Source organism: Cygnus olor, chromosome 5 (genome assembly GCF_009769625.2).
Source record: "Cygnus olor isolate bCygOlo1 chromosome 5, bCygOlo1.pri.v2, whole genome shotgun sequence".
Taxonomy (NCBI): domain Eukaryota; kingdom Metazoa; phylum Chordata; class Aves; order Anseriformes; family Anatidae; genus Cygnus; species Cygnus olor.
This window is the reverse complement of record NC_049173.1, coordinates 7434323-7460105: the sequence shown is the minus strand read 5'-3', so window position 1 is coordinate 7460105 and position 25783 is coordinate 7434323. Positions and strand designations below refer to the sequence as shown.

Below are 25783 nucleotides of genomic sequence, written 5' to 3'. Positions count from 1 at the left end.
CAAGGATCCAGATTTTCTTTAAGTGTTGGATTGATAATTCTGGGTAATCCTAGTGATAATTCAAACTACAGCTACTCACTACAGCATCGTGTTTAAGCACTGATAAATATTCTTTTTTTTTTTTTCCCTCAAACTTATTTCACTGAAAAAGATCAGAATTATCTTTGAACTCGTTAGCCAGGAGTACCAACTTTCATTGAATTCTACTCCCTTCTCTTTCCCCCTGTTAAGAAATTCTCACTATTTAATTCAGTTTAATAATTCTGTTGAAGGCATCATGCCTTCTACACTCCTATAAATTCTCAGCTTTCCTTAATTTGAAACATTAAATGTTTAAACTTCAGATTCAAACACTTAAAAAAATGAAGCCAGCTCCCTTAAAATGCAAGTGCTAGCCCGGCCTTTCTAAATTGGGCTCTGAAGTGAAACTTAAGCTGTAAGCAGCACCGGATTGTTTCAGGACTGCGTGGATATGGTCCACGATGCAGGTGCAGTTCTGTGAGTGAAAAGAGTTGAGTGTCTTTGTCTTGAGTACTTTTCATAATAAAACTGCAGATGAGCTCCTCTGAACAAAGGAGGGAGCCAAAGGAGCAAGGAGCCTTTGCAACCACCTCCCTGCTTTGGTTGCCTTGATAGTTAGCATGGCATGAAAGCACTAGAAGCTCTGAATGCACATGGGAAGGATTTGGCGAGTACCAAAGGAGCAACTTGTGTAAACAGAGTGCAGCAGTTACCGAAGCAGCAGCTAAGGGTATGCCAAGCAAGGAAGTCCCTGTATCCTTTAGTAAAGAATCCCCACACGTATGTGTGTGACCCTAACACAGAAACCTCTTGGTTTCACCTCCCAAAGCAGAACCAGATGCTCCATCCTGCTGGAGGAGGGAAAGAAGATGCATTCACTGCGTCAGATAAGGAACTGAAGGAAAGATAGCATCTTCAGTTTGGTTTCAGATGTTTATCTGTGCTCCTGGTGTATTTTCCCTTCGTTTAACTTTGGATATATCATTTTCTTATCCATTTTCAGAAAATGCCTGCAAAGCTGCAGCAACCTTGTGCACCTTGGGACATGGGAATGAGAGAGACTAGTAAAGGAAGGTATAAAGGGAAGTTTTTTCCTCCTCAGAAGCCTGATGAATGGTGCATAAATACACATAAGGTTTTTAAATTGCATTTGTAACAGGGATGAGAGCAGCAGGAACAAAGATATATTTAAATACACACTTATGTATTTCATAACTATATTTAAAGGTGTTAAAGAACAACAAAGTTATGGGAGAAAATGATACTGAGAAAGAAAGGAAATAAGCAATTCACAGGAACAAAAGAACTATGGGATGAGAGAAACTTGTCTGGTGAATTGTGTGTCGTGCATTGCAGACACTGAGTGGTTTGTTTGTACAGTCTAATAGGTGTATGTTTGAGTACAGCATTATTCCTATTTCCCCCTAGGTTACAAGATCCAAGGAAATGGTTCTGGTTGAGCTAAAAAGAACAGTGAAATGGGCGATGTTTCCAAAGGGGAGGTATTATTCACTTACTGGGAAGGTTTGAGAATTCCTCTTGCAATGATTGGCCTTGGTCCCTCTCTCTTGTTTATAGCTTGAATTAGCAAGTCACATACTGAATTATGCCAAGTGACAGAAGGGAAAATTTCTGTGTGTGGAGCAGAGTCATGCTCCCACAGGGAATTGGCTTCCTTGGCATATCAGTGTTTTCAGGCACTGGTGACCCTCTGAGTGAGAAATGGAAAGAAGAATGATGAGCCAGATTTTCAGACAGGCATGCACAATTAAACACATTTGAATGTGCCTTATTTATGCTCATAAGGAGTTGTTTGTACTTCTCTCCTGACATGTTTCAGCCTACTGTAACCTTCTTTGATAGCCAGGCAGGTTGCTACCCTCCTGAAGGGTTTGATTAGCTTGACCTTGCTTTCATCCTTTCTAGCAGCAATGTAGCCCTGGCTGGCTAGAATAGATTTCAGCCCGCTGCAAAGGCATGCACAGTAGTTACAAATTAATTGGGGAGGAGAAATAAGCTAGATGTAAGCAATTCATATAGTGCATCTTTCTGTGTAACAAACATCAGTAGAAATTATATATTACCTAATGACTTGGCCTACACTTGAACCCAGCTTTCTGGGTGAGGAGTAACAGATTTGGATGCCTCGTGTGACCACTGATATCATTCATGATGGTTTTACTCAAGCACACTTGTGTGTGAACCAGAACTTTTTGTACAGGCGGAAAAGTTACCCTACTTTTGGGGTTCTTGGGGTTGTACTCTTGTCCAGCTTCCCAGACAAGAAGGGAATTCTACATACATAAGCATGCGTCTTACTGTAGCAGGCAAACGGGTTCAGCGATGTTTTTGCTGAGTTAGTGGAAAAGTTGAATAAGCATGGCTGCGGTAAAAAAATGAAGAATGAAGATAAGAAGTAGATAGATGCAACTTTGCAGTTCACAGTTTATTTAAAATTACTTGCAAGTCAGTACAAGCAGTCCTAAAATCTTTTTTTGTAGATTAAAGAACCAAAAGAAGAACTGGAATATTGCAATTAATAAAATGTAAGAAATTCTTGGCAGAGTTCAGTGAATGCAGGTAGTCCACCTGATGTCAGTACCCATCTTTCTGTGGCCAGGGTATGTGGTAGGATAAAGCAAATGGAAGCTCTGCTCCATGTAGTGGAAAGTGCTGACAGACAGGTTGTTTTTTTCTGTAATACTGATTTTTCTGAGCACAATCTTTTTTTTTAAAAAAAAACATCCTCTCAAGAAATTCTTTGGCTGTGTACAGCAGTCAATGGCACTTAGTCCCATTAGTGGGAAAATGGATGTAACCACCTAGGGAGTCTCTGTTCAAGGAAACACAGGAAGACAGACTGAATGGAGTCTCATCTTACTCAAACTAGTTAGACATTTTGACCAACAGCGTACTCTGTTTAACCACAGAAAATCTGCTCTGAGAGGATGTTGCCATTACTGGGAGTTGTATCAGAAACACCATCACCGTGATCACAACTCCGGTGAGAAACCTTTAAAATCTCTGGTTTCACAGTTCCTGCCTCCTGGGTTGCTCTGAAATGACCAAACAGTGAATTGAAGGATAAGATAGCTAATGATAACACGATACAATGCAAAGGACATGGTATAAAATATCTTAAAGCACAATGAAAATGGGCCTAACGGTCAGTTTGTTAAAACACCACCATGAATTGCAAAGGTAATTGGAAGTGTAAATAACTTTGATTTTGTAAATAAAAAAGACTTGATGGGTTTTGGAGTGTGGCCAGTGTACTGGATTTTCAATGAAAATATGCATTTTACAGCCACTGGAACTTTCTGTTTTGGTATGATGGAAGAGAATATCCCATGAGTACCACAAATCAGAGAAGTTCTTGGTGATGAAGGTACACAAGGGTAGCTAATGCTGGATTACCTTGCACTCAGCCATTTTGGTAAACAGTCTGTTTAGAGGAAAAACATCAGGAATTTCATAATTCTTCAGAATTAAACTGGACATAAACATGCCTAAACAAATGGTATAATTCTTAGGGCCACAGAACAGATAGGTAGCTCACTGAAGATTTCCAAGCAAAGTAAAAAAAAGTTAGTACACAGGGTCTAGAAGAATGCAAAGTGGTGTTCAAAAAGCTTTATTTTTTCCTTAGATACTTAATACAGTCAGTGGAGAGTGGTCACAAGCAGCTCAGAGCAAGCCTGCCATTCAGTGGAGAAAAGTTTTAATGGAGAAATGGTGAAGACCATTGCCAAACTGCCTCTCCCTAGCGACAAAGCAGCCTCATGATTGTTTAAGACTTAAATAGAGACTACTTGCCTAGACCTTAAGCCAAAGTAGCTCCCTTGTTGATTTTTTAGGAAAAAAACTGATGGGAATGGGTCCATGAACACACACACATGCACGCATACAGAGGTCGAATCTCGAGCTGGCATTGCTGCTAATTCACCCAGGCACTGAAGCGCCCTTGCTTCCAGGATTGGGGGCGGTACAGACAACATCAGCATTGTGTTGCTGCAGGAATATCAGGCTAAGACATACCCTGTGGCATATGTTGGCTGAACGTTAGCTGAGGTAGAGAAAACATACACCAGTTCCTGCCAATTCTGACAGCACCCTGAGCAGGGACTGGCTCTGAGCGTTAAGGAGAAGTCATTCTAAGTCATTAAGTCATTCTAAGAATATGATAGATCTCCAAAAACCACTTACTCTGGGAAAAAATAAACATGTAAAAGTTCTGACAGAGGTATTGTGCAAAGGACCTTTAGGCTTGATTACCAAGGTCATACACGGGGAAGCCATTACCAGTCTTCCTGCAGCTTTGGATGGATCAGGAGTACAACATATGTCCCTCTGTGCGTCCATTCCAGAAAGCAGGAGGATCTGAGCTGTGAAGAACCGCCACATACGACTGACTTGGGCTAAACTGATTTGTGTCTGGATCCGTGCTTCAACCTGCAAGAAGTATACTGGGCTGGGATTCCAGAAATAAGAATTTTGCATGGGAAATATGAGCCATCCTATTCAGCACAGTTTGTAAAAGTAGCAGCCATCTGTTGGGGTTTATAGAAGGCTGAGAAACACAGGATGTTTACTTTCATTCTGATGTGCAGTGGATGTGCCTCCTATGAGCAGACTTGTTACAATACTAATAAAACAACTGGGACATTAAGCCCAAGAGAAAAGCTCGTTAAATGTAGCAATTACATAAATTGAACTTGAGCAAGATAGAAAGCATCGCAAACATACATGCACGCACATATGTACATAATCGCTTAAGTAAAGGGTCAGCAGAAAGCAGGTCAGATAGAAATTTGGAACGAATGCAGCACTAACTTCCAGACTAAATTGACTGCTTTCCTGGGTGCTTTATGGAAATAATAGGGGAAAGGTAAGATCAGAAAGGATCTGGTTTCCAAATAAGCCTACATAGTAGAATTATGAGCTGAGGTTCATGTAGGTAAACTCTCCCAAATGGAATCTGGTGTTTCCAACCACACTGAAACATCAGCCACACAGCACCAACGGGACTGTGGGACCTCTCAAGGCAAGACAGCGACATTCCCATATCACGGATGGAGACCGCCAAGAGCATGTAAGCACCTGAGAGGGGACCAGGTCCAGGTGTCTTCAACTCTAGGAAAATGTGACTCACAATGTGAATAACCTGATGCTACTGTGAATTTAACCACTAAACGAGAAATATTCCCATGAGAATTCAGAGATGCAAGCAGACTGCTGCAAACGCTAAGAGAAAGAATCCAAGAAATAACCGAAGATGCAGATGGAGACACTGGCAAACAGCATTAGCAACAGCTACAGTTGTTTTTGCCAACAAATGAAAAAGTTAAGTATAGTAAATCAAATCAAATTAAACATTTAGCAGCAATAGATGTACTACCTTCTTTTTTTTTCTATTTTTTTTAACCATTTTTCCCCAGCAGGTAATACAGTGTCTTTGTAGATTGCAGCGGAAAGCAGACTACCTTCCCTAAATTTGTTTAATGGTTTGAATAAACAGATAACATTTTGGATGGCAAATATTTTTGCTAATGAAATTAAAATATGCATGCGTGGCATTCTGGTGGAGATATCCTGTAGACGATTACCAGCAGGAGCAACAATAGATGACAATTTTCTTGAAGAAACAATTTGAATGGGATGATGGGCAACGGTAGTATGTGACAGCTTTGGCGTGCATATTTGCTATAATTCTGTCAATCTGTTAAAAGCAAGGCAGTGAGTTGTGGTGGGGACCAAGAGGCAAGAAGTTCAATTGCTTAAATGTACATATCGAAACACTGCCAAGTGTCATAGCACCAGGAATGACAAAATCTACAAAGCATATTCACTGCTGTGTATCAGAAGGGTACTGTGTAGCTTCAGGTAACATCCCCACCCCCTGGAAATAGATGGATCATGTTGGGAAAAGGCCTAAGGTGTGTTTGAATGGGTGCACAGTTAAATTTGGTGGGATCAGAACAGTCTGAATGTTAAGGAATGAAACTCTGGATCAGAAGCAGTGTGCTTTGGAAGAAAGTTCAGTAACTCAGAAAATATGTTTTATGTAGAAGCTGGAGCAAATTTATTTTCATATTTTCCAAAATCTGGCTTATGTAGTATTTTAAGTGATCTGCTTAAAAGTAACTTTAAGTATCTTAAACGATGCTGCAGCAAGTTTTCACAAAAGGAACCTAAGATCATAGTATGAATTTGATCTAGGTACGAAATCGGTAAAAAGAGAAAAAAATCTCATTGTAAAATTGTACTCAGCCAGCCACTGAACTTGGACTCAGCCAGGTGCTGCCCTTGGAGCATCTCACACTCAGACTATGAGATGGTGATAACCTTTCAAGAACTACGCTCATCAAAGTTAACACAACAAATAAAAAATGTCTGAAAAGCCCATCACTAAAACCCAGTAAGACATGGGAATTATTCTAAAATAACTTTGCAGGGAAGAGCTAATTTGAAGAGCTCTCATTAGCTATTTGTGTACTGAAGGCTCTCATTATTAGAATGTCATTGTCCAATGTATTTTTGCTGGACTTAAATAAATGGACTTAAATTAAACTTAAATGCACTTAAATAAAAAGTGCAGAGGTACACCTATAGAATTGCAGTTAAGAGGTGAATCTACTTAGAAGTAGGAACTCATTTCGAAAGGCACATACCAGAACTAAACATGACTCAGAAGTGCACAATTACATTAAATATTTATTTATTCAGGATGAGTGAACAGTCTATGTGGTCTGATTATTTTTTATCTGTATTTGAGCTGATATGGCTCAAGTGGGAGCCACAATTTCTTTGAATGTACTAAATATAGCTTAAAATGAATTTTCCAGAGGTGTCTGGTGGTACTTTTGCAAATCATGTTTTTAACTCCTACTTGCGTTCTCTTAAAAAAAAAAAAAGAAAAGAGAAAATCTTAGTTCTATTTTTGATCTTCTCTCATTCAAGTCTTGGTTATAGATTCTTGCTATAAATCCTTCTGGGAACTACCTGACACTGGAGAATGTTGAAAACTCTGTAAGTATGAGGATTGGATAGCGTACTAAAATAGCCACTTAATAATGGTAATAAGCCAAATCTTATCATAACACATTACAGATTTTATATTGGTTCAAATTCTTCTATGTTTACTGAGTTATCCTACTTTAAATCTGGTTTCTAGACTTCTCTATAGAAAGCTTATCATGGTGCATTTTTATTTAGTGGCAGATAAGCTTCTAAACTCATTAATGTGTTGTATATATAACGTATGTCGCAATTATGCTAGCATGTTAAAGTCCAAGGACAATATAATCTCCTTGGTGTTCTTCAGCATGTTTTTTTTTCTATATATGTTCATACCTTTTGCCTCTGTAATTGGATGTGAAAGGTCGTTTATTTCATCTTGTCAGATAACACAAGAACAAATAATACAGAACAGTTCTGAAAAATAAGTCACTCGTTCACCATTTCCACTCCGTCAAAGATATTGACAGACCTCTGCCAAATTCAAACTCTAGTTTTTAATTCAAGCTCAAGATTCCCTGTATATGAATCCCCTTCTTGTGTGGTAATTGCACCAAGCCATCCTAACTTTCAGTCTTCTCATATTTTTTTTTCTAAATCCAATCTATATCAAGGTAGGCGGCATTAAAGATAAGGATGCATGATGGATTTGTACAATGGTATAATGATGTTTCCCATTTTATTCTCCATTCCTTTCTTAACCTTAATATTCTAGTCTCTTTTTTGTCATCAAGTATGTGAGAGTTTTGAATACTATTCCTTCTCAGTGTTTCCAAAGAAATCAGTTATATCAGTATGCTCATTTAAAGTGAGAAATTCTCATTTCTTCAACTAAGTTTTTAAACTTCCAGCACTTGCACAGAACACCATTTCTGTTCTTGTTCCAATTATCTAGTTTTGTGTGGTCTGCTTAGTTAGGTGTTTGCTACTTTTCATCTAAATCTAATCAGTGCCTGTGTTTTTCCAGGATTCATAGCTTTCTGATTTCAACTCCAGTTCCTGTTCTCATTTGAAGACAATCCCTTCCTTGCTCATCATTTATATGGTATCTCCAATTCCTGTAGAGGGTCAGTAAAAAACTACAAGCCTTCCTATTCACGTATTTTTTTCAGTGGTAAAATTACCCTATTTGTTTAAACTTGACAGTGGATTTGGATTTTTTGAAATGCTCTTATAGCCTTTCTTTTCCTATCCTTCCTATTCCAGCAGTATTCACACATTCCTCTCCAGGTAATGTTCCTACTGCTATACCTGCCAGCCAGGGAACAGACAGCAGCACTGAGGGGCTTGCACCCGTACTGTTTATGGCTCGCCCTCACAGTGGGTGTAGAGGGGACTACTTGAGTGTAAGAAACAGCCAAAGCTAACAGTTATACAGCGTGGATATTCAGGAGTCTGGTTCTTCACCTTTGATTTAGCAGTACAGCTCCAGACAAGATACTAGCAACCACTTTTGCAGCTGCAGGAATACCACACCATCGTCATAACAAAACACGTGCCTGTATGTCCAACAACCCAGGCTCTACCAGGCATTTCCTCCCTGCTGAGATCGCTGCTCCAAGGAAAATATCCTTATTATAAAGTGGTATTTCTTATATGGAAAGAAGGCATTCTGCTCACCTGGCTGTTTTCTTCCCTTCTCCAGGCCAACGGCCCCTTTGAAGTAAGACCCTTTCCTTCACTGTAATCTCATCACCACTCTTAAAATGTTCCTGTGAGTTGCTCCATATCTTGATTTTCTATGCAAAGAAATCATACTTTATGGCCTCCACTGACTGCAGTCTCTTAAGTTGCCTCTACCACACGCACCACTAAGTGAACTAAGCTTATCATCCCACTTGATTCCTGCCTCTGCTGTTTATTTGTTGTGTTTCCCCCCCCCGCCATGTTTTAGCCCATTATTTTTCTGAAAAGGTAAGGCTGGAAAACACATTGCTCCCTCCCAAACTCTTTGTTTTGTTTTGCTCAGTGTGAGGGCAATCCTGCGCATGCAGCAGGCTCCCACGAGGATTTGTGTTTATACCTGTAACTAACACTCAGCCATTTCCTTCCAAGTATTTCCGCTCCTGCTGTCTCTAATAGTTTGTTCAAAAAGCCTGTGGAAATGCCCTTGGCACCTGTACAGCCCCTTCCTCTGCCCAGGTTCACGTTGTAAGCTTTCGAACCCATCAGGACTTAAATTTTAAACTTATTTAAGTGCTTTAAGACTCCCCCCGATGTTAAATATTCCCTACAATGCTGAGCTACAGCATATAAATGTACACTTTTATTTGCCATTATTTGAAAACTTTAAATTGAAAAGTATCTAAACATTAAAGCTGTGACATAGGACTGTAGTGGATTTATGTGGCAAGGTTTTGGTAGCTGGGGGCTGCAGGGGTGGTCTCTGTGAGAAGAATCCAGCACCTGCCGCTTGTAAGGTAAGGGCCAGTTTCAGCCGGCTCCAAAAGGGACCCAATGCTGGCCAGAGCCAAGCCACTAAGCGATGTTGTTTGCGCCTCTGTGAGAGCAGATTTCAGAACACTCGCTTGTTCTCTTTCAAAACAAAATTATTCTATCTTAGCCTACTCAGTCCTTAGTGCCTCTGTACTTCGGGAAAATCTCTAGTATCAGCTGTGGCTAGAACCACAGATAGGCACTAAGCTTGGGAGAGAAACCAACAGGTACCTTGCTGGAGCTGCGGGAAGCACTCTGAGAGCTGTTCATACAGGTGACATACACGTGTTCTGGACACCTGGACCACCCACTGGTATCGTACCCATTTTGTTCGTTCTGGAGTGTGACAATGAAGAAGCCGGGCCAAAGGAGAGGTGCTCATCTGGCGAGGCCAGCAGCTCATCAGAAGTGGACAGCTTTATACTGGGAGATAACTGAAACGAGGAGACTTTAGCAAAAAGCAAAGAAACGGAAGAAGAAACAGGAGGACTTCTTCAAGCTGGGATTCAGACATAGCCTGGCGGTGCAGGGGACAATGTAACATGGGCTGATACTCTGTTTCCACATGTACTTCCAGCCTCCAGAGGCAGCGCCAGGTGTGGCTGCCCCTGGGGAGGGCTGTGGAGCGCTGGAACCCCCAAAGGCAGTTGGGCAGCGACCGTTGGAGAGGAATCAGCCGAAGCAGGCAGAGGGAAACAGGCAGAGAAGGGAAGTTAAGAAAAAACCCGTAAAACTACGCCTAAAGGAGCACCTGAGGCTAGAAGGCAAGTAAAGAAGCTGGGGGAGGGGAAGGATTTAATAAAAAAAAGAACAAAAAAGGTAATTGGGGAATAAGCGAAAGCAGCTCGCTTGTTGTGTTAGGAGGAGGCAGCTAGCCAGCTGCAGAGGCGAGCAAGATCCTACTTATCTTACCATGTTGACTACAGAAACAGACTTCTAGTGACGCAGTGTCTATAAACAGAGAAGAGTTAGCTCCCCTTCGGGTAGTTGTGTCTATGACCCTAAAATCCTCACCCCACAAGTTTATCAGGAATTCGGCTCCTGAGGGCACTGACAGTGTTATCGCAGAGCTGAGATGTGGAGGAGCGGGAGGCAAAATATCTATGTAATAACACAGGCTTCCTATGCCAGAAATTTGGCACGGCAATTATATATGTTGGCCAAAAGCTGGCCATACCTTTCCTCTCCAAAACGTGAAACATAAAAATCAGAAGTCAACTGCGGTGTAAACAGCCAAAATAGAATGGGTTTTTTTTTTTCATTACAGACCGATTTGATTCAATAGCAAACAAAAACTCTCAGATTGTGCTGTTTCATCAAACTGATGGAGCAGGACAGTCACTTTGATGCTGTATTCCACTGTGTTCATTTTTGTTAAAAGATGCATCAGAAAAGCCTTGTGCTCATGCTGATTTGCCTCTTCAAACAGCACTGCTGCTTCCTCCATAATACTTTCTCTTTCTGGTCTTTTTCCTGCTGGTCTGAATAATTAGTTCTCTGGGGAGATCATGTCTTTTCTTGCTTAGTAGTATTGGAACAGGGAATATCTGAACTAATCCCATGGTACCCCGATAATGCTCCTTTTGACATACAGGAGATCCTTTATGGAGCATTATATGACCCCTTCTGTAGACAAATACATGTCGGATGTGCTACGTGAAACATTTACAAGCTCCAGCTAAATCCATTTATATTTATCACTCAGCAGAGCAAGACTTCCACAGCGTTACCTATTTAGCAATCCTGTTTGATAAGTTTCTATGTAAAGAGCAGACAGAATGCCAATGTGGATGTGAGCTCCGTACTCCTGCCTGGGTGGCCATAACAGATGGTCTATAGTGGAACTTCCGTCACCAAAAAACGTGAAGCAGAACAAATCTGAGTCACTCGTACAAAAACTCTGTTCTGGAGGACTCTCAACTGCTGTTCTGACTGCTAGGGTGCTAAAAAGGCCCGTGCATAGCTGGTGAGGAGCTGGCCATGAAAATTCCCGTCTAAACTGTTTTTAAAAACCCCTTTTGTAGACCAGTAAGGCAGTGTAACTTCTTTTAAAAGGTAGGCTCGTCCTGTGCCCTTGACAGCAGTGGAGAAATAGTGACCGAAAAAACTTACTATTTTTTGTAGCTCTTCAGGAGGGGTTGCAGGTATTGCATGCATGCCTATTTATAGATAGGCCCACTGTATGTGAGCCATCGGTTGTGAACTTTATCTGATGACAGTTCATTTTTATTCTTGCAAATTGATATTTTATAGATTTATACAGACACGTATAAAATATGCAGATGTGTAAAATATCTGTAGTACTTTTTCTTTTTTCTTCTCCATCACCGCATTCTTCTCCATTACACTGGGACCTGTGTAATCATTTTTAAAATACTAAACTTTACAAAATATAGACCAAACAGGGAATAGGAGAAAGACAAGTAACCGTGCCCCTTTTAAATACAAGGAGTTTTACATTTGTATCTTATGTTGTGATCTTAAATCTCCTTACAGATGGAGATTCTACAGACCACAACAGAAAAAAGAAGGCAACCTGGAAAAAAAAGGGAAGGCAACTCTGTAAACTCCGCTGGCCAAGTGATAAAAAAGAGGTAAGATTTTTCTTTATTCACTGATAAACCCCGTATTTTTCTTGAGTTGTTACCATACAAATATCACCAAGTATAAAGCATCATAAAAATGTTTTACACGGTCAGAATGGACTAAACCATAGCACATGAAGCAGTTTTCAGAGAAGACAAACTATCTGTATGCATTATTTACCACCCTGTTCAGCTGTACCGAAGAACTAATTCTATAGCTATTCCTCAACGACAGAACGACAAGTATAAAGCCTTGTGTGCAGGGCAGCGAACTTGCACTGGGAGCTCTTCAAGCAGTCTTGAGTTTTATCCCTTCTAGGACAGGGACCTTAATAAATACCCGTACCATGTGCTTCAGTTTTAGATTTTTAGCATTTCGCAACGATTGGTCTTGCCATTGTGAAATGAAATCCAAGTACAACCATTTAACATGCCATGCTCAACTTCACCTACAAAGCCTGTCTAGCCATCAGGCTGTGCTACAACTTCCCTTTTACAGAGTTTGCCGTCAGTAATTTTATGAGCTGCTCGGTGCACTGTTCAGTCCAGACCAGAAGAAGTGCACAGGCCAGTGAATAAATCTGAGTATTACCATGTGAGGCTGACAAACAAAACTAATGGAATTAAGTACACTTAACAAAGCCAAATATGTGCATCTGCAGGTTTAGTTCCGTATTGATCAGAGCAACAGGAAGTTAGTGTTTTTGCAAAATTTTACCTTATGTTAGTATAAAAACCAAACTGACCTACATTCTTTGTTACAAGCCATTGCTCGCATTTAGGTTATTTTAGCAAAGTTGGTTTAAGTGAATTTACTTATATACATATCTCTCCTTTAAATTCAGTTACACATTCTGTAACCATGGTACAGTTCAATCTCTGCTGAATTTTGGTCTTTCAACTACACTTCTGAGGAATGCAATTGATTTACAAGGATGACATGTTTACAGTTTTCTGACTTAAAGGCGCACAGAACTTTATTTTAAAAGATGTCTTGACTGCTTGATTGTCCATCTGTCCAGTAATAAAAACGAAGGAAAAGTATTAGGACTGTTGCAATACATCAATTCTCAAGTGGCATTACTGTCTACTTGAAGTAGAAATAACTGGCTTGGTAGGTCAGCAGAAATGGATGCAGGGGTAAAACAGCTCAGCAATATTGTGAATAAATCACATTGTCTGAAAAGTATTTGTATTGGCATATGTAAACAGGAACATAGTCTGTGATGGGCGTGACAGAGCAGATGCTGGTGTTTTTGAGGCCTTGACTGTAGTGCTGTATCCGGTCTTGGTGCTGCAGGTCAAAATAAGATGTGGATGTTTTTCAGAGAACACAGGGAAAAGAAATATGCGTGTTCTGAGGATTAAAGATGAAACCCACAAAGAAAGACTGAAGAGAAGTAGAATTGTTCAGTCTATACATAATAAAATTTAGGGGAGACATGCTTCTTCAGATATGCAAGAGGCACATTGAGAGATGTGAGGCAAAACTGTTCATGTCTATCATGGTTATCCTTCTGTAGCAGTGAACTTTTATTTAGTCTGTTCCTTCTTCCTCTTAGGGCCACAATGTGAGTTGGACCAGGGAACTTACCTGACTGAAAATCAGTAATTTTGAAAGCAGGTTCACAAGAGCTTAAAATCAATCTCAGTTACCTCTACCACAGTCCCAGCTCCTCCATTATACCTATACTGGTGCTCACGTAGCAGGGGAGTCAACTGAATGGGACAAAAACTGGGTACCCTTTGCAGGATTTTGTAGTTTTCAGGGTACGGTCACAAACAGGGACGTGACTGACCCACCAGAACAACCAGTCCACAAACTGCCCTCAAGCTCAATTCATGAAAAATTACTGTACATCAGGAGGTTTTGGCTGTATCAACCCAGAAGGACTGTAGGTAATTTGATTCCTTTTTTTTTTTATTCTGCCAGAAATACAAGGGCAATAGTGGATGGTATTTTAAACACAGCAGCCATATTAACACCATTAGTTGTATTCTGAAAGAAATCAAGCCTTCATGTAAACAAATTAAACAAAACGATGATAATCCTCGATGCCACCTACAACCGCTCATCGTGCTGGCAACTATACATATAAATACACTCCAAAAAAAAAAAAAAAGAGAAAAAATGCGAAATCAGACAGCCCGTTCCCCTGACAGCCACCCGGCGGGAAGGGGCACGGGGGTGCCGAAACCCCGCTCCCGGAGGCGGGCCGGGTCCTCCGGCGGCCCCGCGGCGCTCATCGCGAAGAGGGTCGGGGACTTTACCTCAGGATCACGGGTTTTTACCTCAGGATCACCGTTTTTTACCTCAGAAATACCATTTTTTACCTCAGCATTACCAAGTTTTACCTCAGAATCACCGGGTTTTACCTCAGCCGCCGGGCCTCGCTCTGGCGGCGGCGGCCGCCGCTCGTCCGCCTCCCTCCTGCCCGCCGCGGGACGAGGAGGTCGATGGCGGTGCCGCTCTCCGCCACCGCTCTCCCGTCGCCGCCCCTTTCTTCTCCTCCTTCTCCTCCTCCTCCTCCTCGTCGGGCCGCTCTCCCCTTTCCCGGCTGTCCCGGCGGCGGCGGCGGGCGCCAATGAGGCGGCGCGTCCCGGCGGCCGGCTCCAGTGGGCGGGCGGGGGGCGGCGGCAGCAACGCTGAGGCTGTGAGCGAGCGAGTGCCATGGCCGGAGCCCGCTGAGAGCCACAATAGCAGCGAGCCGGAGCGCGACCCCGCCGTCCGCCGGGACCCCCCCCGCTTCTCCTGAGGCAGCCGCCGCCGCTCCAGCCCCGTTCCGCCCCTCGCAGCGCCAGCCTCCGTCGCTATCTCACCTCCCGGCCGCTCCGCTGCTCCCCCTCGGCTCGGCCCGCACTCCTCCTCCTCCTCTTCCTCCTCCTCCTCCTCCTCCTCCTCCTCCCCCCCGAGCCGCCTCCTCAGGGCCCCCTCCGCCAGGGCTCCGCCGGGAATGTGAGAGCGAGGCAGCGGCCATCGCAGGCAGGGGCCGCGCCGAGTGCATGGGACTGAGCGGAGCCCGCGCCTGAAGCCGCCGCCAAACGCCGCCCTGCGCCGGGGGAAGGCCGCCGCCAACGCCGAGGCCTACAGGCTGCGGGCCTACTACGAGGCTACGGGCCTACTCCGGGCTCCCGGCGTACCGGCTGCGGCCGTACTACAAGCTCCGGGCGTACAGGATCCGGCGCCGCCGCCGCCGCAGGGAGCGAGCCCGGCGCCTCCCGCCCTCGGGCAGCCGCCAAGCAGCGGCCGCGCTCCGCCGAAGCCCGGCTCAGGCCGCCGCCCGCCCCCGCCCCGTCTCCGGCTTCTCAACCAGGAGGGTCAAGGTAACGGAGCCGGGGGGGACGGGTGCCCCGGGGAGGGGACGGCCGATGGCAGCGGGCAGGAGGCGGCCGGGGCCCCCTCGGCTTCTCCCCGGCGGTGTTTGCACCGCTCCGCCCCCCCCCTCCCCGGGACGAGCACACGAAACGAGCCCCCGTGGTGAAGGGAACGTGTCCCCAGCCCCGCAGCTCTCTGCCTCACACAATCAATAACCTCCTTTTATTTTTTTTTTATGTATATATACCTTATTTTTTCTCCCCTCCCCTCGCTGAAATAGCGTGGCTCGCCGCCGTGCTGTATTCAGCGGAGCGAGGGTTCGTTTGGAGGGAGGAAAAAAAAGAGATCAGTGTTTACTGTAAGGTTGTTAGCCGGGATGTAGTCTGGTTGAATTAGAATGAGGTTTTAATAATTTATCAAGCAGGTTAGGAAAACTGTTACTAAATTTACAGCAGGGAAGTGTCAGTAAAGCTTCTTGCTGACACAATGAGCCTGCAGTTTAAGTGATCTGCTTGGGTTGCTGTCCATTATTATTATTATTATTATTATTATTATTATTATTATTATTATTATTTTGGTAATTTCGTTTTGCGAGAGGGCGCAGGCATCCCTGCAGAAATGGTTACACTTCAGTGATGCACGTGATGAGGAGATGAATCTTTTTGACGAGATGAAACAAGGCCAGCAAATTCAGGCTCTACGTATATGTTTTTGCTGATATCCCCAGCGTTTGCTTTATGTAACAGGTAACTTTGGGCTCCTGTTTTTTGGCGGACTGCTGAAATCTTAGAAGTGGGCTGCTGAAGTACAGGCCATTCTATTTCAGTTTATCTGACTTTTTTTATTTATTAATTTTGGCTGGGGCCTGAATGCCCTGGTGATGGTGGCATTTTTTCCCCCCAGATGATAAACAAGGCTGGTTTAATGTACCGGATCGTGTTGCTGATAGCATATTATATTTAGAAAGTATAAGTTGGTGGTGGAGAATATCTCAGGAAAAATAAAAAAGATGGTGTAAGGTTTTTTTTGTTACTGTAATGCCAGCTGCACGCTTTAGCATCTGGGTGCTGCACATGCTTCCTTGAAGAAGCTCTGGAGCTTGCACTTCCATTTTTGATAGATTTAGTGCACATATCTATAATTTTGCATTAAACACTTCTTATCTTTCTGAACTTGTTTATGCTTGCAGTAAATCCTGCTTTCCAAAGGTTTTATTCTAAAAGACAAATCCAAATAACGTCTGTTTCAATGGATTTAATAATTTCTGAAGCACGCGAGTAAACAAATATTTTAATAAAAAAAGTACTTGAAAGTGCTCTCGATCTTGGGGAATCAACTTCTTTCAGGCTCCGAGTCACTGGTAATTGAAGTCAACAGACACTGAGGATGAGTAATGCTTTCCAAGGACACGCTCTAAGACCCTGATCCTGCAAGTGCTTATGCCGACGCTTAACTTTGCACGAGCGCGCAGCCCTGCTGAAATCAACACAACTGCTCTTGCTGCTCGTCGTGCTATCAACACGGATAGTTCTGTGGATTTCAGTAGAGGTGCACGTGCTGGTGAAGTTAACTGTACACAGCACTGCCTGAAGTATGTAGGCTGAAATTCCTCCTTTCTTGTTTTCCATGAGTATTGCTCCCGTATTGCACCAAGATGTGATAGGTCTTTTTAGCAGCCGGCACAAGACTGGTAAATACAGTAGCTGGATGGCTGAATTTACTGTTTAAATATTTCCTTTCAGTTTTTCTGAGGAGTATGGAATTAGCTACAGCAGCATTACCAAGGCCTGCTTTATAGGCAGAAGCAGTGCTTATTTCTTAGACCAGCTGATAGAGTTGGGAAACAAACAAACTTTTGCTTGCAGAAACCTTTACTTGGCTCTCTGCCTCTCTCTGCAAACCTTGTCTGGCTTATGCCCTTAGAACTATTATGGCTACCACACTGCTATTATTACAGAAATGCCAGAACATGGAGTAACAGTGTGTTGAGAGACTCAGTACAAAAACTGAGAATTTTTAAAATGGAGAGTAAACAAGCAGTATGTGAACTTTGTCAGTGTTAGTGCAATTGTGCAGCATAACGGGACTTTCTGCTGTACTTTATTATGTTGCTGCAAAATCTTATCTGGAGGTGTGGTAAATAAACTTTTTTTTGTCCTTTTTTTTTTTATCCTAAGCATTTTGATGACTCTGCTGTGAAAAAGACATTCGTACCTTTTCAAGTACCCATTATTTAGCTTGCATGGTGCCTCACAGCATGAGTTCAAGGTGCTTTGTCCCAGACAATATATAGTTTAAGGCTTCCATCCTGTGTCAAGTCCACAGGTGTATGAAGTTCTAGTGACACAATAACGTCATCATTTGGTCTGAATTTTTCCTGTTGAAGGATTTTTGGCAAGTGGAGGCAGATGAAACAAGGGAGAAGAATAATTACAGTATTCCATTAAGTTTATTCCATAAGACTTGCTTATATGTTGGTGGGTTCTCTCTCCTAAAACTCTGTCTAGGTAAATTGTTAGAAGGAGAACGGTAAAGAAAGAGTGAGGGCTTGGGAAAGTTTAAATTAATCTTTACCTGTTTCATCTGTTTGGAATATGTTTGTAATACTTGTTTTCCTTCAGTAGGGATATGTCCTCAGCACCAACTACTCCTCCATCAGTGGATAAAGTAGACGGATTTTCTCGGAAGTCCGTCAGGAAAGCCAGACAGAAGAGGTCACAAAGCTCCTCCCAGTTTAGGTCTCAGGGCAAGCCTATTGAGTTAACTCCCCTGCCTCTGCTGAAAGGTAAGATCAAGAATGATTTTTAATTCAAAACCAAAACAATTTTACTTTACAGCTGACTTCTAAACTCAAAGTATTCTATTGCCAGAAATTACAGGGAAATTTTGCCAGTAATGAGGAACGTTTCATGCCAGAAATGTATGTATTTAAGCTCCACAAAATACTTTATCTGTGACTTGAGGGTGTGGTAATTGTTTGCGATACTTGTGGAAGTTTTAAATGCTAATGTTAACCCGTACCATGACTTGAACTTTCAAGGCACACAGACTGCTCAGCAGTTGAGCTAAATGAACAATAATTTTGGAGAGGGCAGATTGATTTGTGAGCAGAGGGAAACTGTGTGACTTTTAGGATCTTACCTTGTAACGTGTGGGCCTGCAACCTGTGGCCCTGGTGCCAAATCTAGCCCGCAGGCAGGTCTTGAATGATCTACAGCAAAGCATTACTGAGGAGATAGCATTTGTGAGTAGGTAACTCCCAGCTCCTGGCTTCTGCTGGGTTTGGAAATTGAAAGGTCCCATGAGCTACAGCATCTCAAGAGGAAAGATTCTGCCAATCAGGTCTTAGGCAAGACACTACTGTTTGGACAGCCTGCATATTCCCACTCCAGATGAGTTTCTGCTGGCAAATTTAACCTCTAATTTGGGAAAGAAAATCATGATCCAGCATACAGCTCTTAAAAGGATGCCGATATCTCCGTAATATCTTGAATGCTTCCCCTAAATCCTAGTCGTCACTGAACTTCAGCACAAATCCAGGGGCTGACAACACCTCTGAGAATTGCATGTGGCTGGTATGGAAGAGGGAATCACCTTCCAGATGTGTTTCCTTTTACTGAATTCTTAAATGTTCTACTTGGTTTTTAGATTTTTTTTTCATTGCTATTTTTTCCCATTACAAGTAATGAAACTAAGCACAGTTGATACTGATAATTCTGGAAAATAACAGGGTTAATAGGTTTAGTATGAGGCCTGTCCCATTTTTGCTTTGTGGGCATGTAGATTTCCCATGTCCCATCCTCTACCTGTTTGACAGATTTGGTAATCAGTGTACAGAAATACATATTGGATGTGCAATTGCACTTTGGGTTGGTTCTTAGCCATGCTACTTCATAGGAATAGAGAAGTTGAGGGAAAATAAACAGGCAAAACACAACAACAACAAAAACCCAGCACATACCCCTTATATGTATGTGTCTTTTAAATTAAATGAAACTTAGATTGTAGGATTTGTTCTGCTGGAGTTGTTACTGAAACATTTGGGGCTTCTTTCTGTGGGATGTGTGTGAGAATGCCCAAATGGCCATGCTTGGACAAAAGCAAGGTCCATCCAACTGCACCTTGCTGGGGCTGACTCTGACCCGTTTGGAGAGAAGAGCAGGGTAGGCCTGGAGTGACTCTGGAGCACACTTCCTCTCTTTGCCGTTTTTCAGCCCAGGGTCTGTCAACACTGGTGGATTTTTGACTTTGTAGTCTGCAGCGAATATGCTTTTATGAAATTTTCCAGTGGTTTAGTGAAAGTATGATAAAGAAGCAAATGCTCCTTTAAAATAATTTGAAAACTCACTTTTATGCTTCTGCAGGTTGTTTTTGATCATTTCTCAGAAATGCATCAGCTAGTATTTTTAAGTATGTGAATAGAGTTTATTCTTTGGGTTAAATGGATAAATGACTGGCAAACATTTAGATTTATATTTGTATAAGTGAATAAATCAATGTTAAAATTATTTTACTCTATTGTGTAGCCCTTTTCAGGGAACACACTAGATGTTCTCAAACATAGGAAAAACATTGACTTTGTCTGAGGACCTGGTCTTGCAGGAGCACACATGCAGGTCATATGCAGGTGCTTAATTTGACTCCTGTAGCTAGTCCCATGGATTGAGATATAAAACTATAATAAGATAAAACAGATGGGGTGCAGAGAGCGTTGTTGAGACATTTATGATTAGTGTCATAATGAGTTACAGTGGTCCAGCTTCAAATTAAGAATCTGATCCTGTGAGTTAGTTTTCCCTCTCTGACTTAATGTGGATTCCCACAGGCACAGGGATCTACCTGTGCAGGTCAGTTTGTAGGATTTGGGCCTAACAATCTGAAACAGCAGTGGTGTAGGTTCTTCCTGAAGGGACACTGGCAATTAAATACTACACTATTCTTTAGAAATGTTCTTGACCTACCTATCAACGTTCTTGATATTCGTGACAACTAGGAATATTTAACCTGAAAGGAGTGAGAAAACAAAACTCTTCTGCATTTGTTATTCTTTTCCTGGAAAATTGCCTGGAAGTCCTTATCTTTTAAAGTCTTAGGATTGCACTTACCTTCAAACAAGTGACTAGTCCTATTACTTTATTCAGTAACCATATAATTTCCAATTTTATCCTTATTATTTGGGTCTTTCAAACCAAAACAGAAGAGCTATCAGCAAAATTGCTTTTTTTAAGACCCTGAAGAATGAGATCAGTTTGGAGATCTACGGTTGCTAGGTTTATTTAAACTTCTTGTTTTGGGTAAGTTTCAAGTTTAGTCAAACCTCTTTAGAATTTTTCAGTACAGGAAAGTTTTAGAGGACAGACCTTGAATTCAACCTCAAACATATTTTATGTTTGTGATGGATGGGTTCTGCAGACAAAACCACACATGCTATGCTCCTTTCTTTTTTTTTTTTAGTAGAAATATATTGTCTATTGACAGTTGCAGGCTGTCTTCTCTCAGAGAAGCATCTGCATGGACTTCGGTATCATTTTTTAATCACAAGAATCAAGTATGCAGCAAACTAGATAAATGCTTAGTCCATTCTTTGCAAGTTCTTATGCTGCTCCTGTCACCATAATGATTTGAGCATCTTCCAGTCGTGTATTAAGTGACGTGACTACACATCTGTCACATCTTATCTGCTCTCATTCCTTTCCCCAGGGACAGAGTCATATATAGTGAAATGGCTTGTTTTGGTAGTGTTTTAATGCAGCCTGCTGCTTTCTGTGAACATACATGAGTGTGTTGCAAAAACAGATAAGTCAGAGTTGTTGTTCATTTGGTAATAAAAATCTTGCAGGAAAGAGAAATAGGAGACAGAATATGTTTCAGTGTTATGGACAAGTCTGAATGATAACTTGCTATTTAGGAAATGTAGTGAGAAGAAGTAGAGTTTTCAGTGTTGCTTCCTCCAGTTAGAGAAAGTATAGGGAAATGAAGTTGTTACCATGTGTTCTATTATTTTTTTAATTAGCAGAAGTGTGTGTATTGTTTAGCGCTGTGTAAACAAACACTTGATGTATTTATAAAATGCAAGGTGCCTTCTGAGGCTCTCTTGGGCTCTGTTCAGACTTTGGAAGGCTCCAAGCCAAAAATCTCCTGTGATCTCCTACAGTCAAGACTTAACATTTCTGATAATTTAATTATTTTGTTATTTATTGCACTGTAACTCAATCTAATTTGGAATTCCCTTTTATACGATGAGTGATGTTGAATATAACATTTTGAAAGCAGCCTTTGCTCCTTTGTTTTGAGTGTAGATGAATGGGACAAGAAGTGCTGATGGAAGTTGTGATGCAGTTGTCCTGCATTTTCAATGTGTGAATTCTTAAATATGTTTCAGTCTCACTTGTATTTAAATGTTTGCATGCTCTTGCCTGGTGTATCTTGCACTGTATTATGGTTTCACATTTTGCCTTTGCTTTTAAAGAGCTGTCAGGGCTGGCAGGTCCCTTAGGAAGCTGGTTTGTGGAAGGGCAGTGCTGGTGAAGGGCCCTGTTCTGGAAATGCCTACATCCACCTCTGTGCCTTAGCCAAATCCACACCAAGTTTGTTAACCAAGTTTGTGGCGTGCCTCAAATCATGCTTGGTCTGTAGTGGAAGGTAGTATTGTATGTGCACTGGCAAGGGGTGTTGCTTACTGGAAGATGATTTTACTTTCATTTTGTTCAGATAATCTTTTTGCTTGGAAGTCTTGAGCAGAAGAACAGTAGGAGTGCAATGCTGGAAAGCAATTAGATGGAAAAAATATACTGTAATACTGGACACGTGAAAACAGACCGAATTCAGCATTACCTGTAAAAGCGGAAGAGGGAGTTCAGTCCTGTTTGTGCCAGTACCTGTAACAGTAGGGGAGTGGCCAAGGGATGAAGACATATGTGCAGATGATTGAAAAGATGATATGGTTTATAAATAAATGTTGAGCATCTTGAGAAATTGGGCAGAAAGCTAGCATGTAATTCACAGTATTCCCCCCTCATTCATATCAAAAATACATGAATAAGGTAAAGCAAGCCATACACAAGTACGGAAGGTTGTTTTTAGCAAATTTTAGAACAATCTATCCCATTTTTTTAATTTCAAGGTATGCCTCTTGCTTCCTATCCTTCTTCCACATTTTCCAGTGGTCTAAATATAGTGTAGTTACTTTCAGGTTTTTTAAAACTAGCTCATGTTTTTGTTGAAAACAGGCCTCAGCTCAAATATAATTTTTATTTTTAGATAATGTTTCTTCATTAAAATAGGCACTCAGAACAGAAGTTCTCTGTCAACAATACCAATTGCTTTGCTACCTCAATATTATGAAATTTATTGAGCTTCTAATACATTTATCAGATAGTTTCCATGGTGTTAAAGAACTGCTGTAGTGGCAACAAAAGAGCACTGCATAGTCAAAAGGGGAAAATCTTTTACTTGCTGTTTGCTTTTGATCATTATGTTATTTCCCTATAGGTGAGATTTTATTATAAGCGTTTCATAAGAATCCTATCTGTAGGTCAAATGCTGTAGGTCCTAAGTAGTCAAAAATCCTGTCAATTCCAGAAGACTTCTGCTTAAGTGAGAATTGCAAGATGTGTACCACCTTTTTCAAACATAACTACGTTTGATTTTTAAAAAATATCTTCTTTATCATAAGATTTAAGACTGAAAAAAACTGTTTGTTTTTAGAATACCACCTTCAGAATTGTACATATGGGAAATGTATATTATTATCTGAGTTGTAAGAAAGTTGAGTTGTGAAGAAAGCCTCAATTTTCTGTTGACGTCCATGGGGGTTTGGCTGCTTGTCATTTCTGTGCTGGTCTCCATTTCTGAAATTTGGAATGCTTTACAAATACCAACGAACTATGAATAAAATATCTAAACTAAATACTTTCTCCTAATTTATAAACAAGAACGTGGGTTCATGATGGCTGTGACTTTCCAAAATCAAATTTTGCTTTGTTTCCATAATTGGTAATAGATCCCAGGACTCCTCAATTATTGTCTGGAAGAAACCCTGGAACTTGGTTTGTTCTGTACATAGTCAATGGTAAATCAAACATCAGTCCTGGGACTATTATAAAGAATTTTGCACTTGTTTTGGTTGAAGTAAATCTGGACATAATAGGCCCTCTCAGTGTAAGATTTGAGAAAAGGGCCATAATCCCAAAAGTGAGAAGGATTTGTCCCTGTTATTTGCCTTAAAATGTGTGGGGTTCCTGTCATAGATAATTAAGATCTTCACTTTTTTTTTTGTGCTCTTGGCAATTCTTTCATAAATTTATATTTAACTTCTCTTTAATTTTGTAAACATCTGGTGCTTGTAGAATAATTCCTCCAATGGTCTTAAAGATTTCTGTTTCTGAAATCTGTTTGTTTAGTAGTGTTTAGAGAGGGCCATACACCAATTACATTCTCTCTCTTTGAAATTTTCACTTCTTGTTGTTGTCTCCCACATCTGGAATGCGGTTTTGTAGAACTACACTTGTAGAAAACATGCATTTGTACAAATGTTGACTTGGAAGTTAAGACCATATAAAATAAATAAACAACACCAACATAAAACTTCTTACTCCAGCAATGTGTTAGTGAAACTGCAGTTGTTGAGAAATCCGCTCTGCTTAGCCCCGATGTTCTAATGGTCTTTGCTGTTCAGTTGTCTTTATTTATGTGTTTTTAAGTCTATTTAGGTCTGGAGGTTTTTCCTTTAGCCTGCCCCCAAACCTTGAGTGTAGTTGCCTTACTTTCTGAATTTCTCAATCCACCTCCTGGAAACGTTAAGGAATGATCGTTCCCACCTCTTTCTTCTTTATTATTTTATTTTGTAAAGTGACTTGCAATCACTGCGTAGGATATATTTCTGTACTATTCATAAGATCAAGTCTAAAATCTTGATAATTCTTTGCAGGAATGTCTAGATTTAACCACCATCAGAAGCATTTGTTTTCAGTCTGTATTTCTCCTGCATGTCTCTGTAATACGCTTACCAGGATTATTTATTTCTTTAATAATCAAGTTTTCTGTGTCCAAGTGTAACCCTATGGGTCTGTAATAGAACCTACTGTTTCTGTAATAAGTACCTCCTTTATATTCCTTTCCCAAAGTACTTTTGACAAATATAAATTCTGGTTTAGCCATTCAGTCATTTCTGTGTAGCATACGTGATTGTTGAAGCATAGTGCTACCTTGATAATTGATTATGATATGGAGCTTTACTGTTACAAAAGGTATGTTTTCCATAGCTTTGGAATTGTGTGTGTTTATAAAAATGTGAGCTTACATGTATTAAATGTGTATAATACACATCTGTGTATATAAACAACTTATATGTTTATTTAATGTCACGTATAAAGTTTAGGTATTGAGTTTATTTCATTTTCTTTTATTTATTTTTTAAAAATTCAGTACTTGTGATGGGATACTACTACTGTTCATTGGTAAAGGTCTGTCATAAGGAGGCAGGCCCTTCGTGTTCGTCCATCAGAAGCGTGTGTCTCCCTGAAAAACAAGCGCTTTTATTTGTGCTTGCTGGGGAGTGGGAGGAGGACGATCGACTATTTTTAGGTTCAGGGTAACTTCATTTCACCTACAGTTTGCTCATTCAAACTGCTGCTATTTCTTTGGCTCAGTCGTGTAGAAGTTCTTAACTGAAACACACGAGAGGACTCGCTGAGTTCAATGAGCTTTGGTAGGGTTAAGCGTTTATGGATTAGTTATGGAATTGTGTGATCTTTGTAACTATCTAATTCAAAGATATTACCAAATAGATGCATGCTAGTTCGTAAAAACTTCAGGAAAATCTGTTAGAAAAATGTTAGTCTTCTTTCAGAAGTCCACAGCAAGGCTTATCTTAGTTTTAGCCCTCACTGACTGTGGTGGTGGTTGTTGCAGATGCAGTTAGGTGATTTTTTTTTTTTCCTGTTTTTATTCTGGTTGCAAACCTCCTTTGAGAAGTTTCCAAGAGTACGCCCCAGTGCGCTGCCTCTCATTTGTGCTGAGGCAAGTGTTTTTGGGGCCACAGTGTAAACCGGATTGTTAAATATGTTCTGCCTCCCCCCTTCTTGATTTTTTTTCTTCTTTTTTTAGCCATCATAATCTCAGTGGTCTGCTTTATTACCCCGTGCCCCCTCAAACAGTTGAATCAGTGGAACTTAAACGGGGGTGAACTTCTGCATAGGGTTGGTGGCTTCTCTGTGTGTGGTTTTCAGGGGGGAAAAATGCTGTGCAGCCTGAGGATCTGTATCAAGTGTTTTGAAAAGATATGGTAGCTGTCCAAAGAACTAGTGTAAAATACTTCTGCGTGCTTAGTCACTGCACTTGATTGAAAAACTGTTTTGTGCAAAGTCTTGAAGTCAAGCTATAGGGAAATTGGTTTTGTTCAAAAGTA

At 41.2% G+C, this 25783-nt stretch overlaps 1 protein-coding gene and 1 long non-coding RNA gene across 6 annotated transcripts in view; one reads left to right on the top strand and one right to left on the bottom strand.

Moving 5' to 3' along the window:
• Positions 1-9582: 9582 nt before the first annotated feature.
• Positions 9583-25783, top strand: part of PPP2R5E (protein phosphatase 2 regulatory subunit B'epsilon) — a 77252-nt gene continuing 61051 nt past the window's right edge. Inside the window, exons 1-3 of one of the 5 annotated variants that reach the window (XM_040557624.1) lie at positions 9583-10238; positions 11971-12068; positions 17997-18160. In XM_040557624.1, coding sequence (XP_040413558.1) covers positions 11971-12068; positions 17997-18160 — 262 coding nt within the window. In that variant the 5' untranslated portion in view covers positions 9583-10238. Of the gene's footprint in view, positions 10239-11970; positions 12069-15072; positions 15384-17996; positions 18161-25783 lie in introns of those variants that run through there. The other 4 variants (XM_040557623.1, XM_040557622.1, XM_040557626.1 and 1 more) reach the window with 4 other exon arrangements.
• On the bottom strand, positions 12073-15076 carry LOC121070458. The gene is made up of 2 exons (XR_005820090.1): positions 14436-15076; positions 12073-13353 (listed from the first exon to the last, which is right to left on the bottom strand). It is a non-coding gene; the product is annotated as an uncharacterized LOC121070458 (long non-coding RNA).